This window comes from Zonotrichia albicollis, chromosome 15 (assembly GCF_047830755.1).
Source record: "Zonotrichia albicollis isolate bZonAlb1 chromosome 15, bZonAlb1.hap1, whole genome shotgun sequence".
Classification (NCBI taxonomy): Eukaryota; Metazoa; Chordata; class Aves; order Passeriformes; family Passerellidae; genus Zonotrichia; species Zonotrichia albicollis.
In genome coordinates, this window is record NC_133833.1 from 3,270,355 (window position 1) to 3,289,069 (window position 18,715).

Consider the following 18,715-nt stretch of genomic DNA (forward strand, 5'->3'; position numbering starts at 1 on the left):
CAGCTGGTTTTGCACTGACCCGCGCAGGGCTCTGCAGGGGCTCCCAGCCGGGTCCTGCAGCGATTCCCTGTCCCCAGCACTGTCCCCAGGCCGGACCAGCAGCGCGCTGGAGGGGTCTCTGTGCCAGAGCAGCAATGGAGAGCGCTCCGGGCCTGATTCCTGCAGGATGGGGATGGATGTTGGTGGAGTGGCCCGTCCCAAGACAAGCCCTTCAGGCCCCTGGATCACCCCAGAGGGACACGGGACAGGGGGCCGCGGGCCCTGGCGGTGCCGCCCGCTCCCCCCACGCCCTCCTTACACCAGCATTTCCGAGCGAGGCCGGAGCCGGAGCCGCCCTAAGAGGCTCTGAGAGTTTGGGAGCAGCTGTGGAGCAGCTGCCGGGGCCAGCGCGGGGGCTGGGGCCGCGGCAGGCGCCCCACAAGCGGCTCAGATGGCTTTGGGGGTGGATGTGGTGGGACCCTGCTCGGGGATGTGGTGGGAGCTCCGAGCCTACCGCCGCCAGGCTTTGTTCTCGGAGCAGCGAGGCTGCAGCCCCTCCCCAGGCTCCACCTCCGCAGCCCACCCGAGACCCTCCTTCCGCTGCCTGAGCACAAGCTCCTCACATGGTGCGCAGAGCTGGTGGGCAAGAGATGCCCTTGGCAAGGCTCAGAGGCACCTTGGGTGGTAGAGCCATTGTCAGGATGGCCCAGAGGCAACAGGGAGCCAAGCAGAGCCAAGAGCACAGCCCTTGCAGCGGCACAGGGGGATGTTTGGCTCTCCCAGGGCAGAGGCAGGTTGGCTGCAGCACCCTGGCCCTGCTGGACACCCCGGGGCTGATCTGGCAGAACCTGTTCCCAGAGCAGGCTCCGTCCCGCACCACTGCCTGCCCCTTTCCCACCCTCCACTCACAGATTGCTGTCCAGCCAAGCGAGGGTTGGTTCAGGGGCTGCCCACATGGAGCCACAGCCACCTCACCTTCCCCTGTGCTTCCTCTGACCTTGGCTGCCCAGCTGGGACTCACACGGGGCACTCAGCCCTGCTCCTGCCAGCCCTGCCAGGCAGGCACCAGCTGTTTCTGTCCCTTGCTGCACCTGTGTCCTGCTGCTTCTCAGCGTGACCAGCCCACTGCCCTCCTGTGCCCCAGCCTGAGCGCCTGGCCCAGCCCCAGCCTGTCTTTATCCCTCGACTTTCCTCACCCCATCTTTGATGTGCTTTTGCACTCCTGGAACTGGCAGTGAGAAGACATGGCACCGCAGCCCAGATCTGGGTGATGCCAGGAGTCATTTGGCTCCCCACAGCCAGCTCCTGCCCCCGGCAGAACCTTCCAGTAGATGAGCAAGACAATTTTCCTTACAATTGCTCATCATGGCAAGAGCTGCAATTATTAATGACCGTTCCAGCTGTCAGAGTGGAGAGGGAGGAGAACAGCCACTTCCCCACAGCCGCTGCCCTCCGGCCCGTTCCAGCTGGAGGTGCTGCTGTGGCCTCACCCCCGTCCTTTGGGACAGCAGCTGCAGCGCGTGAGCGAACGCTTGGCTGCTCCACGCTGGAGAACGCCCAGGGCTGGTGCACGTGGCCCATGCGTGCCCCAAGGCTCCTCAACACCTCTAAAAACTCAGGCACAAGGACAGTGCCCCACAAGGGCCCCCACTAAGGTCTGACCCCTTCCCCATCTCTCCTTGCTGCATTTTGCCCCCCAGATTTATTACTGCCTTCATTAGTGGTCCTGCCTGCGAAAAGAGGGATGACCCAGCCAACACATGGGGTCAAGCCTGGGCTGACGCGGGCAGAGGAGGAGAAATGTGAGGCAAAGAGTTTCCCTGGAAAGCTGCAAGGAGCTGAGTCAGGCCCCAGAGGGAGCGGGATGAGGGCAGAGCATGACCTTCCCAGCCGGCCGCACCTCGCTCGGCAGAACCACGGCCCGGAGACAGGCGGCACTTGCAGAGACGTGTTTATTAAAGGCACTAAAAGCACCGTGGCTACATCAGCGCAGCCCGACCGGAGGGTGTGGTTTGGGGGGAGGCATCGGTGGCCCCAGGATGGCAGTGGCAGAGAGCTCTTTGGTAGGAAGCTGTGCCCAAGCCTTGCAGGAGCAGCCGTCTGGCTGGGCTGGCATCAGCACACGCTGCCAGCCCACGGCTGGGGGTGATGCCAGCCCCAGGGGATGCCAGCAGGGTGGGGGTATGAGGAACAGACACCCCTGGAATGCAGCTGGGGCAGGAAACCACCGCAGCAGTGTGAGGGGTGCCTGGTGGGTTGGCATGGGCAGGGCCCCAGCAGAGGAGCAGGGCTGGGTCTCCAGCCCCAAGCACACAGCAGGGAAGGCTGGGGGAGAGTGAGACAGGAGCTGGTCCTCACCCACTCGGGGAGGGATGTGTAAGGAGTGTCCCTGCCCCAGCAATGAGCTGCCAGGCAGCAAGGGAGCAGCCCAGCTGTGGCAGACCCTCTCCAATTCCAGCCTCAGCACGGTTGTGCCCACCATGCTGCGTGGCTCAGGGGCAGGAGATCCATGCAGCATCCCATTCCCAGGGCTCCTAGGGCCAGCTGAAAAGCATATAAGAAGCCACCCAGCTATCAAAGGCTGGAGCCAGCACTCTATCTGGCTGGAGTTGAGCCAGGAGATGCTAGGAAAGGGGCAGGAGCAAGGGAAAGGGCCAAGGGCCCAGCCTGGCTCCGTAGGGCCAGCAGGGCAGGGGGAGAGAAGCATGCAGGGCCAGGGACATGTGTTGGCACAGCTGGATTTCCACCCCTCACACATGGGAGAAAGCGTGGCTCTTGCACAGAGGCTTGTCCTTCTTGGAGTAGAACGTCTTCCCTTCCAGGTTGGTCTGGCAGATCTGGGGAGGAGAGTGCAGGTGGTCAGGCTGAGGGGCCGAGCCAGCCTCTGGATCCCCCACAGCCCAGCACTGGTGTCACACAGGGACCTCCACGTGGGTCTGGGACACTGCCAGGGACCAGAAGGCTCAGAGCAGAATCCCAAGCTCCCAGAATGGAGGCAAGTGGGAAAAATCTTGCAGCAGCAGGTCTCCAGTGCTGCTGGTGTACCCCACCCAGGGCAGGACTGCCAGGGAGAGGCACAGGCCCTGCAGCAGTCGGGGAGGGAGGCACACTGCTCACCGCACAGACAAAGCAAGTGTCGTGCCAGCTGAAGCCCAGCGCCTCCAGGAACCGGTCCCCAGCATCGATCTTGAAGTCACAGCCGCGGCACTTGGTGCCAAACATCTTCTCATAGTCTGTGAGAAAGGCAGAGCACAGGTCAGCACTTCCATGCACTACAGCTGCTCATCCCAGAGGAGCAGGGCTGCAGCTCAGCCAGGATCTCACAGGCATGGCCTGGGAACAGCCCTGCCAGCCCCCATCCAGGTGAGATAATGCCCTGAAAGGTGCAGGGTGGCTTGGCCACCACAGGGCTCCAGGGGGAGGAGGAGAACCTCAGCTCCCAGGATGCAGCAGCAGCTTTGATGTACATCCTCCCTCGTTGCCATGGCAACACAGGAGCATGGCACTACCCTGCAGCTAGGGAGAACCAGGATGGAGCGCTCAGGGCTGTGGGATTGGGGTCTCTGTGCTCCCCACAGCCCAGGGGGAGCCCCAGGGAGCAGGGCAGCTCATGTCCCCAGCCCTGTGTGCAGCTGCTGAGTCCCAGTGGTGCCCCAGGGCCACATGAGGTGACACACGGGGTCCCAGGGTCCTACCTCTCTCGCAGTAGGGCTGTCCCTCCTCCATGTAGAAGGCTCGGTTGCGGATGGGAGTTTTGCAGGCGTTGCAGGTGAAGCACTGCACGTGCCAGGTCATCTTCAGTGCGTGCATCACCTCCTGGAGGGGAGCCACTGTCAGCCAGGGGCAGGAGCACCAAAGGCAGGAAGGGACAAGGAATCCCCTGAGATGGACCAAGGTGGGAAGGGACAGAGCCAGGCACCCACAGCAGAGGGCAAGGAGGAGATGGAGGGCAGCTGAGGGACACTCACCCCAGTGATCTTCTTCTTGCACTTGGCGCAGGTGGGCGCGTAGCGCGTGTCGTAGCACTTGGGGCAGAAGATGGAGCCTTTCTCCTCAAAGAAGCCGCCCTCATCCAGCACCTTCCTGCACTGGCAGCACACGAACTCCTCGGGGTGGTAATAATGTCCCAGCGCCACGAGGTACCGTCCCCTGCGGCAGGACAGAGCCACGTCAGCCATGTCCAGGGCCCAGGGCCTAGGACGGTGCCGTGGCAGTGGTGGCAGCCAGGGCTCACCTGATGACTTTGTTGCATTTGTAGCACAAGGGGGTGCGGCCGGGCCCCTCGGGGGCCTGCTGGGCTGCCTGCACGATGGAGCTGCGGTTCTGCATGGGGGTGGGCGTGGCAGGCTGGCTGTGCTTGCTCACCACCGTGCTCGTCTTGTCCGGGGCGTAGCGCTCGGCAAATGAGGGGTCCACAGCCCAGGGCGGGCGGCTGGTGGGGCTGGGGCTGGCACTGGGGGTCCTGGGGGCTGCACACACACATACAAGTCTTAAGGAGAGCGCTCCTGATCGCTCAGCAGCACCTCCCCAAAACGCCCAGAGATGTTTTGCTCACCCAGTCCTGGCTCCGTCTTCATCGTTGCTCCTGGGGACGGGTCCGGCACGGAGACCTGGCTACAGAACAAGCAGTTAATCCAGCCTGCCCTGCTCGCCCCCACTGCCCAGGGGCTGCAGGCAGGGCTCCCACCCCTACAAGCAGGAGGAAGCTGGCTAAACCCCCATGGCCAGCAGTAACTGGTTTAGTGATGAGGTACTGAGCCAAGGGCCTTCAGTCCTGCCAAGACACAGCACCCCCAGGGTCTCTGGTACCCACTGTGGTGGTCTGGAGAGAGGCAGGAGGAAGGTTCTGGGCTTTTCCACACTGACCAGGGACCCCAGGGACCACACAGACTTTGGCTGCCTACTAATATGTGATGGTCACCCCCAGTGTCATTGGGGTGCAGGGGGACCCGGACATGGCCTGATGCAGGGAGCCCCAGGGTCCAGCTCAGCAGTGCTGGGAACAGGCAGGGCAAGCCAGGGCTAAAGAGGCACAGCTCAATGAAAGAAGGGGGACAGGGAAAGAGGGAGAGCCAGTGGCTCTGTGCTTCTCCAAGACAAATTCAAAAAGGAGGTGGCAACAAACCCAACTTCTATTTGAGTCAGAGCAAACTGGGCAGAGCTGGTACCCAAGGGCCATGGCACCAGGGCAGGAAGTTTTACAGACAAGTAAAGGCCAAAAATGGGGGGCTGTCCACCCCCCTGCTTGGCTGCACAGAACAAAGAACAACCCTGACAAACTGGTGACATCCACAGCCCCACGCCAGGCTTGCAGGACACGGTGCCCCAGGTCCAGATGCCACCCAAACATCACAACAATCCAGTGAGATTGGCCAGTGCCATCAGCCACTCCCAACCACTGTTTCTGGGGCACCACAGCGCAGCTCAGCATTCCGAACTGAGGGGCAGCAATGCCCAAGGGGTTCTGCCCAGGATGTGCAGCCCCCCAGCTCCTGCTGCCACACACTCCCCTTACCTGGGCTTCCTAACAAACACATCATCATGATCCTCCACTGAGCGCAGCAGGAGAGAAAGGAGGAAACAGTCAGTCCTCACAGACAGAGGCCCCGGCACAACAACAGGGGAAAGGGGAGAAAAGAGGAAAACCAACCTCTCCTCCCACCAACCCCTGCCCCAAAACAAAGCCCTGCCCAGCCACAGGGCAGACCAAGACCCCAGACGTGTGTCACCACCACGAGACCGCGCACAGCCCAACCAGCGCCCACAGACTCAGCCACCCCACAGGGACCACACGGGGCCAAAACCAACACTCCAGTGCCAGTCCAGATTCTGCCGGACCCTGGCAGCCCACGGAGAGCCCGGCACCGCCGGGCAGTGCCAGGCCCTGTGGGGACTCACTCTCATCTGTGCCCGTCAGCTGGGCCAGCTTGCGGAAGGAGCGGGACTGCGAGGTGCCGGTGCGGGGCTGCCAGTCCTCAGCGTCCTCCATCAGCCGCAGCTTCCCAGGATTGCACCCGGGGGTGCTGGGGGGCTCCAGAGGCTGTGGGGGCTGTCTGTGAGTGACAGAGGGCAGGAGCTCAGCCAGCACCAAGCACAGACCCTGCTCTGGAACAGGGAAGCACTCCAAAAGGTGCTCTGGCACAGGGCAACATCTCTGCCACACCCTGGCACTCACCGCTGCTCCACCGTGCCCCAGCTGGACCCACGGGCATCCCTGTGGCAGCAGACAAAACGGTGGCACAGCAGTCAATGGCTGATCCATGGCTCAGCCCATGTTTCCATATACACCCACAATGTCAGAGATACGAGAACCTCGTGGAAATGCCAACAGCATTCACTCCTGGCCAGCCTTGCAGCCGTTCCATGACCCCACATGATATCGTGCCCCAGGTACAGTGCCTCCCTGTGACTCCAAAAATGCCCAGCAAAGTGTGGTGTCACCAGCCATCCCTACACACTGTGCTGCATATTAACCTCCCCAGCTTGGTGCCAGCAGTGCCCAGTGAGTCTTGCCTGCACACCCATTTGGGGACAAACTGTCTGACCAGGGGGTGTCCAGGCAGGAACCTCCCAAGGTGAAGGTCAAAGCAGTGGCTGAACACTGGCAGTGCCTGGTGTGGGCTGAGCACAAGGTGGGCTCTGCAGCTCCACCACCACCTCAGCTCTGGCAGAGGACAAAGAGGGAGAGAAGAATCCACAACAGGGAAAAGAGTGTGCCCAGAGCCAGGAGAAGGAGTGATGCTGAGGGGAAATGAGCCAGCAGCACTCACCCAGCTCTGCCACACCAGGCTCACAGGACAATGTGCCCCAGGTGCAGGCACTCCCAGCACCTCCCAACATCCCATAGCCAGGTTTTCCCAGTGCCATCATCCTCCTCCACTCCTTGTATGCACAAAAGGCTAAGGTGCAGCTCAGCATCTCCAGCTCAGAGCCAGCAGTGCCCAGACACCTGGGACATGCAGCCTCAGCACATGCTCCCTTACCTGGGCTTTTTAACAATCTCATCCACACCATCCTCCACTGCAGCAGGAGAGAAAGGGGGAGATGGTATCAGTCTGCAGTGACTGATGCCTGGGAAAAGCAGGAAGGGAAAGGAGGAAAACCAACCTCCCCACCCACCATCCCCTCCCTTCTCAGCCCTGCTTGGCCATGAGACAGAGCATGGCCCTATGAGCACCCGGGCAGCTCCTGCTGGCTCAGCTGCCCTCAAGGGGTGACTTGGAGCCATAATCAAACTCCTGATGCCACATCACCCCACTGCCAAAACAGTCCCACACCCCCAGGCAGTGCCAGGCTCTGTGGGGACTCACTCTCATCTGTGCCCGTCAGCTGGGCCAGCCTGCGGAAGGAGCGGGACTGCGAGGTGCCGGTGCGGGGCTGCCAGCCCTCCGCGTCCTCCATCAGCCGCAGCTTCCCAGGGTCACACCCGGGGGTGCTGGGGGGCTCCAGAGGCTCCCTGTGAGTGACAGAGGGCAGGAGCTCAGCCAGCACAAAGCACAGACCCTGCCCAACACTACAGCACAGGGCAGTGCTGCGAAAGGTGACCTGGAACATGGCAACACCTCTGCCGGATCGTGGCACTCACCGCTGCTCCACTATGCCCCAGATGGACCCATGGGAATCCCTGTGACATTGGAAGAAACAGCAGCACAACAGTCACTGTTTGACCATGCCTGCCATATGCACCCACAGCCCCGTGGAGGCACGAGCCACAGGGAAATACTGACCAGCAGCCTTGCAGCTGCTCCACAGCTGCACAGGATGCAAAGCACCAAGACCAGTTGCTGCCCAGCACCTCCCAACATCTCCAGCAAGGTGTTGTGATTGTCACCAGCCACCCCTACCCAGGTGGGTGCTTGGGGCAGAACCTTCCTGAGGTGACAGTCAGAGCAGTGGCTGAGTGCTGGCAGTGCCCATTGTGCAGCTCTGAAAATACCTCAAGTCTGGGAGAGGGGACAGAGAAGGAGGGGAGAACCCCCAGCAGTGCAAAGAGCACCCTCAGAGTGACTGCAAGCAGCAAGGGTGAAGAGGCTGTGGGGACAGAGCCTGGCATGGGCACCTTGTGGCTCCTGCTGCTGCCCTTACCTGGGCTTTTTAACGGGCTCATCGTCACCTTCATCCACTGAGGACACCAGGAGAGAGAGGGGGAGATGGAGTCAGTCTGCGGCAACTGAGGCCCAGAGACAGCAGGAAGGGAAGGGAAGGGAAAGGAAGGAAAAATGCCCTTTCCTCCCACAGCGCCCTGTCCCAACACACAGCCCTGCCTGGCCACAGGGCAGAGCACAGCTCAGTGACACCACCATGAGCCCACACAACCCAGGCAGCTCCTGCTGGTTCAGCTGCCATAGAGAGCCCAAATGGGGCCAAACCAATGCCCTGCTGTATCAACACACCACAGCCTTTAGCAGCTGCCCCAGCACAGCTGGGCACAGCTGGGCAGCCAGGCAGCGCCAGGCCCTGCAGAACTCACTGCTGCTGGCTCCCACCATCCGGGCGAGTTTGCGGAAGGAGCGGGACTGGGAGGTCCAGGTGTGGGGCTTTGTGTCCACAATGTCCTCTAACATCTTCAGCTTCACAGGGTCACACACACTGTCACTGGGGGGCTCCAGAGGCTGGGGGGGCTGCCTGTGAGTGACAGAGGGCAGGAGCTCAGCACCAGGACTGGACCCTGCTCTGGAACAGGGAAGCATCCCCAAAGATGCCCTGGCACATGCCAACACCTCTGCCAGAACCTGGCACTCACCGATGCTGCCCCGTGCCCCAGTTGGACCCATGGGCATCCCTGTGGTATCAGAAAGAATGGTGGCACAGCAGTCAGTGTTTGACCAGCCCATCCCTCCCCACACACATCCACAGCCCCAGAGACGCACGTGCCTTGTGGAAATGCTGACAGTGTTCACTCCTGATCAGCCTTGCAGCCATTCCCTGGCCCCATATGACACTGTGCCCCAGTCTGGTCCAGTTCCCCACCCTGCAACTCCCAACACCCCCAGCAAGATGCTGTCAGTGCCAGCAGCCACCCCTGCCCACTGTGGCCAGCACACTGTGCTGCATCTTGGCCTCCCCAGCTTGGTGCCAGCAGTGCCAAGCAGGTCCTGCCTGCACACCCAGCATGAGGACACTCATCTGGGCACGGCCTGCCTGGCTGGTGGGTGTCTGGGCAGGACCCTCCTGAGGTGACAGAGCAGTGGCTGAGCACAGGCCGTGCCTGTTGTGGGTGAGCCTGCGGCTCTGCCAACAGCTTGGCTCTAGGAAGAAGGAAAGGATAGGACAGAGGGTGGAAGACAAGGAGAGGAAAGAAGAAACAGCAACAGGGCAAAGAGCTTCCCCTGAGTGACTGCAAGCAGTGAGAGAGAACAAGCCTTGTGGGCTGAGCCCAGGGTGGGCACCCTGTGCTCCTGCTGTTGCCCTGGCACACGCTCCCCTTACCTGGGCTTTTTAATAAATTCATCCTCACCATCCTCCACTGAGTGCAGCAGGAGAGAAAGGGGGAGATGGAGTCAGTCTGCGGCAACCAAGGTCCAGGAAAAGCAGGAAGGGAAAGGAGGAAAACCAACCTCTCCACTCGCCTGGCCCCACTGCACGGCCCTGTCTGGCCACAGGGCAGAGCACAACCCCAGACCAGCAGCACCACCATGAGCCCACACACAGCCCCAGGCAGCTCCCGCTGGCTCAGCTGCCCTCAGGGAGTTAAGTGGGGCCAAAATCAACACTCCCGGGTGCTACATCACCCCACTGCTCCTCCCAGCTCCTGGTTACCCCAAAACAGCCCCACATCCCCAGGCAGTGCCAGGCCCTGTGGGAACTCACTGCCACCTGTGCCCGTCAGCTGGGCCAGCTTGCGGAAGGAGCGGGACTGCGAGGTGCCGGTGCGGGGCTGCCAGTCCTCAGCATCCTCCAACATCCTCAGCTTCCCAGGGTCACACCCGGGGGTGCTGGGGGGCTGCAGAGGCTGTGGGGGCTGCCTGTGAGCGACAGAGGGCAGGAACTTCAGCCAGCACCAAACACAGACCCTGCTTCAGCACAGGGCAGTGCTGCCAAATGCGCCCTTACAAGACCCTGGCACTCACCACTGCTCCACTGTGCCCCAGTTGGACCCATGGGCATCCCTGTGATATTGAAAAGAATGGTAGCACAACACTCAGTATTTGACCACGGCACAGCCCATCCCTCACAAATGCACTCCAGCAGCAGAAGTCAGAGACACTCACTCAGTCCTGCCCTGCCATCCTGCAGCGCCGTGCCAGGCTCACAGCACACTGTCCTGCAGCGCCATGCCAGGCTCACAGCACACTGCCCAGCTGCTGCCTAGGACCTCCCAGTACCCCCAGCACAGTGTCCTCAGTACACCAGCCTTCACCAGATCCCTCTTCCTCAACAAGCAATGGCAGAGCTTGGCCTCCCCAGCTTGGTGCCAGCAGTGCCCAGCAGGTCCTACCCAGCACAGGACACCTTGTCTGGCTGGTGTGTCCCAGCAGGACCTTCCCAAGGTGATGGCCAGAGCAGTGGCTGAGCTCTGGCAGTGCCCACTGTGGGGTGAGTGCAGGGGGAGTTCTGCAGCTCCACCAACAGCTCAACTCTTGGAGATGGAGAGAAAAAACAGCCACAGAGCAAAGAGCTTCCCCTGAGTGACTGCAAGCAGCAAGAGAACCAGGTGTGTGGGCTGAGCCTGGGGCGGGCACATTGTGGCTCCTGCTGCTGCTCCAGCACACGCTCCCCTTACCTGGGCTTTTTAACAAGCTCGTCCTCACCATCCTCCACTGAGCACATGGCAGGAGAGAAAGGGGGAGATGGAGTCAGTCTGCAGCAACTGAGGCCCAGAGACAGCAGGAAGGGAAAGGAACAGGAGAGGGAAAAGGCCCTCTCCTCCCACTGCCCACCTGTCCCAACACAGCCCTGGCCAAGGGGCAGAGCACGGCCCCAGCCCAGCGGCACCAGCACGAGCCCACACAGCCCCAGGCAGCTCTGCCTGGCTTAACTGCCCCATAGGGCCAAAACCAACACTCCACGAGGCACCAGAGCCTTTATCCAGCTCCAGTTTCCCCAGCAAAGCTGGGCAGTGCCAGGCCCTGCAGAACTCACTGGCGTCGGCGCCCACCAGGCGGGACAGTTTGCGGAAGGAGCGGGACTGGGAGGTCCAGCTGGGGGGCTTGGAGTCATCAATGTCCTCCAACATCCGCAGCTTCACAGGGTCACACACAGGGGTGCTGGGGGGCTCCAGCAGCTGGGGGGGCTGCCTGTGAGTGACAGAGCCATCTGTCAAATCTGACAGATCTCCTGGGGCTGTCCCCCCCCTTCCCCAGCACAGAATCACAGCACACCGGTACCAGAGACGTCGCACCTTGTCCTCCTCCCCACCCCACAACTGCTCCCTCACAAAGGCTGGGCCTGTGAAGGACTCTGGAATGACCACCATCATTTCTGGCAATTTGAAACTGGCCCCAAGGGCCACAAAGAGAAAGGACAGAGCAAGAATAAGCCAAGGTCAAAAAACACCATCAGGGAAGCAGCACCACAGCCGTCTATGGCAGTGCCACCTGCCCATGGGCACGGTGCCCAGCACAGCCCATCAGCCCTTGCCCAGTACAGCCACATCTTGGGGAACAGGGAATGGATCACACACAAGGACACTCCAGGGCCCCAGCAGCTGGCAGAGACAGGCAGCTGTGTCCTGTACACTGGGGACAGCTTGGTGCCAGCACTGACCCACCCACACGGGCAGAGCAGCGCCTGCTGCCCATGCCCAGGCTGGCCCTGCCCTGAAGGACAGGGCACTGGCAGGGAAGAGGCATGCAGGGAGGATAGAGAGAGCAGGTAAAAGGCTTACTGACTTGTCAAGGCTCAGCACCTGTAGGGAGAGGGAAAGAGAAAGGGAGGAGAGAAAGAAAGAAAAAGGAAGGTGAAATTAGACCTACAGCACCCAAGAAGTTTCCAGAGCTCACCTATGACCTGCATTAGCCCCCTATCCCTGAGTCTCACACCCAGCTCACCCAGGGCTGAGAGCACACTGGGGCACAGGAGCAGATGCCAGTGGACCAGACCGTGCTCCCTCAGCTCCCAGAACAGGCCTGGATGCCCAGAGCAGTCAATGCCACATCCTGCCCCATTGCACAGCTCCTGGGCACTACAGCAGCTCTGGCCCGGGGAGCAGGGACCAGCAGCTGCTGCACACATGCAGCAGAGCCAGGGAACAGAGTGGCAGGGCTGAAGACCATCACTCTGTCCAGCCCCTTCCAGCAGCCAGGGGAACGGCATGACTTCCCAGGCAGGCACCGGCCGGTGGTCACAGCCAGCCACTGTTTCCCTGCCACTGCAGATGCCAGCCAGTGTCCTGCTACAGCCACCATGTCAAGCCTGGCAGGAGCCCCCACAGGCTGACACATCCCTGAGCAAGGGCCTGGTACGAGTGTGGCTGTACCAGTGTGGCTGTGTGTCCCTGTGTGAGACAGCTCTGTTGTGCCAGCCCCCGTTTGCTCGGCACGGGCACTGCCACCCGCTCCCACCCAGGGTGCCTGGCATGCAAGGCGCAGCAGGGCGGGGCAGCAGGCTCCCCCCGATGCTCGGGGAGCAGGAGGGACAGCAACGTACCCGTTGTGCTGGGGGGTGCAGGCGGGCGCCAGGGGCGCGTACGTCACAGGTTTCGTCACCAGCCCGGGCCGCGGGTTCGGAGGTGAGCCGGCCCCGAAGGGCCGGGCTGTTTTGTTGAGGGCGGTGCTGGGAGCGAAGTTATATTTCAGGGGTTCAGAGCAGGGGAGTGAGTCCTGAGCGAGACAAAACACACAGACACGGGCTCACACGTCAAGCAGCATGCAAGGGGCAGCCCTGGGCCAGGCAGCGCAGCAGGCAGCCAGGGAGGGAAGCCGGACAGCACGTGCACCTTGGAGACCAGGATCTGCCAGGCTGGCACTCGCTCCACCGGGCACCTGGCCAGCGACAGCAGGTCACAAACCCAGCCTGAGGGTCATTTGGAGATTAGTAGGTGCCCCGGACACTCGCTGCTGCCCGTGGCAGGGCGGTGCATGCACACACGCCGACTGCAACCGTCCCACGGCACAAAGCTGAACACATGCAGGTGGCCTCTGCCCAGGAGCCACCAGTCACCAGCCCCAGCCCTGCCTCCCTGTGCCAGGGCACTCCCCAGCACTAGCAAACACGGTGCTGCACCTGCCCAGCCTCCTCCCCTGCGCTGGCCCCTCTGCATCCCTGCCCACACCCAGCACCAGCAGGGGCACAGACACTCTGGCCCAGGCACCTACTGTGCAGATCCCGCTCCCTCTGATCCTCCACAGTGCCAGAGCTCAGAGCTGCTCCTCCAGCTGGGCTTTCTAGACCTTCAAACACACCCCAGCCCCTTAGAAGCCCCAAGAGCAAAGTCCATTTGCTTCACTACACTGAGATTCCCTTGCCCTGAGATGAGGCTGAGCTGCCACTGTGGCACGAGGAGCAACACGTACCTTCTGCGGCTTCCCCAGCTGGTTCTGGGCTCTGCAAGAGAGGAGACAGATGGGCAGGTACTGGAGTTGGTCCAGACACCACCAGCATGCTGGTACCCCAGGGATGCAGCACCCAGCCGAGGGGAAACATGGCCAGCTGGCACTGCCCTGTGGCTTGCAGTCAGGTTAAGCCTTATCCAGGCAAGCAGAGCCCTTGGACACAGCCAGGGACTTCCAGGCTCTAAGTAAGGAGCAGTGATGCTGGGAGATGGAGATACCAGGAGGTGGCACTGGGCAGAGGGCCCTGGTTACACTCCAGTCATACCAGAACCCCATGTTTGAGGGACCCATGATTCCTACCTGCTCAAGGTGAGGCAGAGCCTGTCCCCACAGGCACGGATCCTGTTCTGGGCCTCGATGTGTGTCATGGCACTGGTGCTCTCGCCATCGATGTACAGCACCCAGTCGCCCACTCCCACGCCGGCCTGGGCTGCCTTCCCACCCAGAGTCAGCTGCAGGACAGACAGAGTTAGGGACAGCTGGAACAGCCAAGCAGTGACGTGGGAGCAGAGGGACATCCTCATGAGGGCAGGGGCCTTCCAAGGCCCAGGATCCCCAGCCCAGCACAGGACATCACACCGATCTGACCCAGGGAAAAGTGGCAACCCCCAGATTACTCCTCATTTCCCAGTGCATGAGCCCAGAGCAGCCTCTTCCCCTTGGCAACAGCAGAAGGCAAAGCATTTCTCCAGGGGCACTGCCCAGCCCTTGCCCTGTGGCATGCCTGGGGACCCTGCCAGCACCCCAGGGCCTCATTTCCATGACACCAAACACAGAGGCAGCGCTGCCTCAGCCTCAATGCCCAGCCACCCCCTGGAGTCACCCCTGTGGTCCCAGGGCAGGAAGAGAGCACAGTGAGTCAGGGCCTGCCGGGCAGCCCTCACCTCACTGCAAACCACAGGCATGTCCAGCCCTTCGCTGGGGTGGGGAAGGACGGGGGAGGCACCCCTGGGGCACTCCCCCAGCCGCCGGCGCTGCCGGCCCGTTCCCACCAGGCATAGACATTACCTCATTCCCACAGAGGAGCAGGAGCCCTGCCGGGGCAGGGAGACACCCGCCCCCTCCCTGTCATCCCGCTGGGACAGCCGGGAGCACAGCCACAAACTTCCCTTCCCCTGGCTACGGTGCCAGGGATGCGCCTTGGCCCTGCTTGGCTCCGTGGCACGGCTGAACGTCAACACCAGGCTGGGAAGTGGAGGCTGCCCTGCCCTCCCACCAGGGATGCACAGCCAGAGCAGGGCCCAGAGCACTGCACACAGCTCCCAGGCACTGACAGACAGACAGACAGACGTGGGCAGGCTGCAGCCATTCCTGCTCCTCCAGCATGGAAGAACTCGAGGCGCTTGGACCCAGACCAAGTATTTCCTCAAGTCCTGTTCGACATGAACATAAAAGGAGCGAGCCAGATTCCCAGCACTGTCAGAGGGCTGAAAAATCCTTACCACAGAGTCCTGGCCCCTCCTTACAGAACCCGGCTCACCCTGGAGTCACACATCCCTCCTCTAGGCCAACACCAGCCCTCCATGCAAGGCCAAACACCACATATGGACTGGATGTGGCCCAGTTCCACCTGCATCCCACTGCTGTGCCCAGCAGGACATGGGTACTCCCACACTGCCCTCCTGTTCCTCCAGCCTGGCACAGGAGGGTGCCCTCACAGCAGTGATGCCCCCAGCTCCTGGCCACACTGCTGCAAGCCCCAGCTTGCTACCCTGGAGGGCTGGGGCAGCTGCGTGGGCTTGGAGGCAGGAGCAGGAGTTGGGAGAGGTTTTCACACGACTGCCCAGGAAGGGGAGAGCACGTCAGGCTGCGTCACGAAGCCTCACCCTGCCTGGTCAGCACTTCCCATTCCCCTCCATGCCAACGTGCAGGAAACCCCTGTGACAGGTGCCAGCACAGCCAGGAGCCATGGCAGTGCCAGCCCTCCCACTTCCCACCCAGACCCGCTAACCACGGCTTCCTTCCTCCCCTCTCCACCCAGCCTTTTGTTTCCTGCACCTCCATCACCACATCCAGAGGTGCTCACTCACTGCCCTGTCCAGACAGAGCCCCCCTCAGTGCTTTCCTGCCAGTAACACCCAAGTGTCTCCTCTTTCCCAGCTGGCAGATACCAGGATGTGCCACACAGCATCCAGCTATCCAGACTGCAGTCCTTATCCCAGCTCCAGCACAGGGACCATGGTTTGCAGCCTGCCTAGCCAGGGTGTCAGCCCCCTACAGAGCCCCGTGCCACAGGAGGTACATGTCACAGGGCCATGGTGGCACCTCTTCTGTGTGATCAGTGAGCTGAAACTGCCTCACTGCTCACCCAGGAGTGCCACAGTGATGGACACAGTGAAAGCCAAGCCAATGGACACACCAGTGTTGTCCTGTGCTGCCCACCCCTGCAGACCTGCAGAGCAGGGCCTCACTGCAGCCCACAAAGCTGGGGCAGGATGGTTCCTTCCAGCTGCTGTGGCAGGCACAGCTCACAGGAAGCAGTGGCAAGGACAGCAGCATGCTCTGGGTCTGGGGATGCCTCTGGAGTGCAGAGCAGCACAGGCTCACACTTTCCCATCAGAGCACACCACCCTGCCATGCAGCCCAGCCTCACCAGAGAACCCCCAAAGCTGGCTGCATCCCCTGGGAATGTCCCTGCTGCTCCTGCCCTGCCCAGGACGGCAGCACTGCCCAAGCCTCACCAAGAACTGCTTCACGAGGCCCCTGCCCCAGGCTCTGGGAGGCTCCTCCATCCAACCAGACCCTTTGTTAAGAACTGGCTCGCAGCCAAGAGAAACATTTTTTAGAGAATAAACTGGCTGAATCTGTCTCTGCGTGCTCAGCAGAGATCAGCAGGCCCCGGGGCAGCGGCACAGGCGACTCCAGCCTCACTCAGTGCCCTCAGGGCCCGTGCTCCTGCTGGGATGCTGTGCACATCTGTGCCCTCTGGGGCAGGTGCGCAGTGCCCGGCTCGTGCCAGGGGCAGGTCCCCACACAGCACTCGATGCCACAAAGCAAAGCTGTCCTTTGAGAAGCAGCGTGCGTGCCAGCTGCCCCAGTGCCAGCGGCGCAGGCGATGCAGGCACATTCCAAGGCTTATAAGGCAATTGCGTGGCCAAAGCTGTGGCCAGCACCCGCCCAGGGACGGGGACCTGCACACAGCCGGGGTCAAACCCGGGAACATTGCAACGGGAGAGGCTCAAACCAACGGGCACAACCAGCTGCAGCTCTGGAGGAACGGGAGAGTTTAGTGGAGGGAGTCACATCCCTGTGCAGGCAGCAGTGCAGCTTCCTCCTCTCCATGCCCATTTCAGGAGTGACCTCAGGCACAGAGCTGGGAGCTGTGCTGTGGAATGCAGGGCAGAAGGGCACTGGCTCGGTCCTGGGATGCCAAGCCCAGGGTGCAGACCAGGAAGCCAATCCCACATTTTAGAGAGCAGATCCCCTCCTGCTGCGGTGGGAACTCTCCGGAAGGGGCCTACCCTGCCCCCCTCTGCAGAGGCTGTGCAGAATTTCACGTTTCTGCCTGCAGCTCTCTGCCCGGAACACCCCCGTGCTGGGCTGCAGCTGATAAGGGACCAAGGAGGCTACGTGGAGCCAGGCAGGGCAGGATACAGCATTCCCGGGGCCCCAGCTCATCTACATCCCCCGTACGGCTCTGCCTCAGCCACTGCGGCCTCCCTCCCACAGAGGCAGGAGGAAGGATGGGTGTCACCAGCCTTGGTTTCTCTTACCCTGGAGATGGAGAGTGGCATGCTGAAATCCTTCCCTCCCTGCAGCCTGAAGCCCCAGGGTGCCGGCCCGTTCAGCATCACCTTGTAGGACTCCATGTCGCCCATCTCTGCAAGGCAAGAGGGTGTGATCCCAGTGTTAGGGAATGTGGAAACAATGCAGGGAGAGCAGGAGAGGAGAGGGCTCGGTGCCTGGCAGGGTAGGAGAGGAGGCAGGTCACGTTTCCAGCTGTAACTCCACCCTGACCATCCTACACTGTGGTTAGAGACGCACCCCAAATCCATCAGCATCTCCTCCAGCAACGTCAGAGCTGAGGGGCCCAGGCTAACACTGACTAGCGCCAGGGAGCCAGGCACAGCCCTGCTGCCACCCATAGCGGGGTGTCTGTGGGCTCTGCCCTGTTCCCCAACCGGGGATGTGCTCTCCTTTGCAGCACCCCAGGAACTTCTGCTGCTGGGAGCCAAGGCTGTTCAGAGCACAGGGAAGCAACAGCAGGTACAGAAGGATAGGAACCAGAAGCATTTTTGCCGGATGAATTAGCAGCAGCAGCACAGGAGCTGCGTGATGCCACCCGAGGCGCTGGCACAGCAGCCAGGCTGGCGCTCCGGCAGCCGGCCGAGCAGATGCTCCCTGGGAGCGAGCCCATCTCCGGGGCTTGGGCAGGAGGGAATCCCGGCGCTCCCCTGCCTGACAGCTGTCAGCCGGCCAAGGCCCGGGACAGACGGGACAGCGCCAGCCTCCTGTCACCTTTTACCTGGAAGGAGCCGCCAGACCCCTGCGAACGGCCCCAGGACCTTCCCCCCGAGGGCAGGGCCGGCTGCGGGGCTCCCCACGCCTCGCACGGCCCGGCCGCAGGGCAGGGGGCCAGCGTGCCCCCGCTCTCCCCGGGCCGGTGCGGTCTATATAAGGCGTGTAAGACGACACCAGCCCGCTCCCCGCTCGGGAGGGCCGGGGGAAGAGCTGCGTGTCAGGCATTCCCGGCGCCCGGGAGCCGCGCAAGCCCCAGCGAGGCGCCGGGACGGGGCGGCCCGGAGCGGGCGGATACCCCCACCCGTCCCCGGCGGGACGGGGCCCGAGTGCACCGGGGGTCCCCAGCGTGCACAGGCTGGGCAGCAGCTCTGCTTATTGCTGAGAAGCCCCACCCTGACCCGCGGGGGCCTCGGGACCCCTCCCCATCCCACACCGCCGCCCCCCTCCAGAGGTCGGAGACGCCGGCTCTGCCCCGCACGGGCCCGACCCTGACCACCCACCTTCCCCTTACGCCAGGCCTCAGCCCTCCACCCTTCACGCCCCCGTGCCCCCCGGCAGAGGACGGAGCCCTCCGCCTCGGCGCGGCTCCCCGGACTCACCCGCGGCCAGCGGGGTCCGGCGGAGCGGGCGGGATCGGAGCGGTGCGGGCCGACGCGGGACTCGAACCCGGGCACCGCCCCCGCCCGGCACGGCCCCACCATATATAGGATCAGGAGGGGGCGGAGCCAGCGGGCGTTTCGGCCAATCACCGTGTGCGCCTCTGCCTGCCGGGGCGGGCACGG

The 18,715-nt window shown here is 62.4% G+C and overlaps 1 protein-coding gene across 3 annotated transcripts; it reads right to left on the reverse strand.

Annotated features, from left to right (window-relative positions):
* Window positions 1-1,886: 1,886 nt before the first annotated feature.
* PDLIM7 (PDZ and LIM domain 7) lies at window positions 1,887-18,658 on the reverse strand. 3 transcript variants are annotated; one of them, XM_074552282.1, is made up of 25 exons: window positions 18,533-18,658; window positions 17,186-17,292; window positions 13,773-13,924; window positions 13,434-13,464; window positions 11,811-11,827; window positions 11,062-11,216; window positions 10,703-10,739; window positions 10,050-10,088; window positions 9,790-9,944; window positions 9,409-9,445; window positions 8,723-8,761; window positions 8,450-8,604; window positions 8,065-8,101; window positions 7,565-7,603; window positions 7,290-7,435; window positions 6,963-6,999; window positions 6,155-6,193; window positions 5,878-6,032; window positions 5,495-5,531; window positions 4,535-4,593; window positions 4,214-4,448; window positions 3,948-4,128; window positions 3,675-3,795; window positions 3,097-3,212; window positions 1,887-2,816 (listed from the first exon to the last, which is right to left on the reverse strand). In XM_074552282.1, exons 2-25 carry the CDS (start codon window positions 17,288-17,290, stop codon window positions 2,730-2,732), a joined length of 2,211 nt encoding a protein of 736 aa, XP_074408383.1. In that variant the 5' UTR covers window positions 17,291-17,292; window positions 18,533-18,658; the 3' UTR covers window positions 1,887-2,729. The 3 variants fall into 3 exon arrangements, with proteins under 3 accessions (XP_074408383.1, XP_074408385.1, XP_074408384.1); XM_074552284.1 differs by lacking the exons at window positions 5,495-5,531; window positions 5,878-6,032; window positions 6,155-6,193; ... (9 more) ...; window positions 10,703-10,739; window positions 11,062-11,216 and having other exon boundaries at window positions 1,893-2,816; window positions 18,533-18,653; XM_074552283.1 differs by lacking the exons at window positions 5,495-5,531; window positions 5,878-6,032; window positions 6,155-6,193; ... (10 more) ...; window positions 11,062-11,216; window positions 11,811-11,827 and adding an exon at window positions 12,568-12,740 and having other exon boundaries at window positions 1,893-2,816; window positions 18,533-18,653.
* Between the last annotated feature and the right edge of the window lie 57 nt (window positions 18,659-18,715).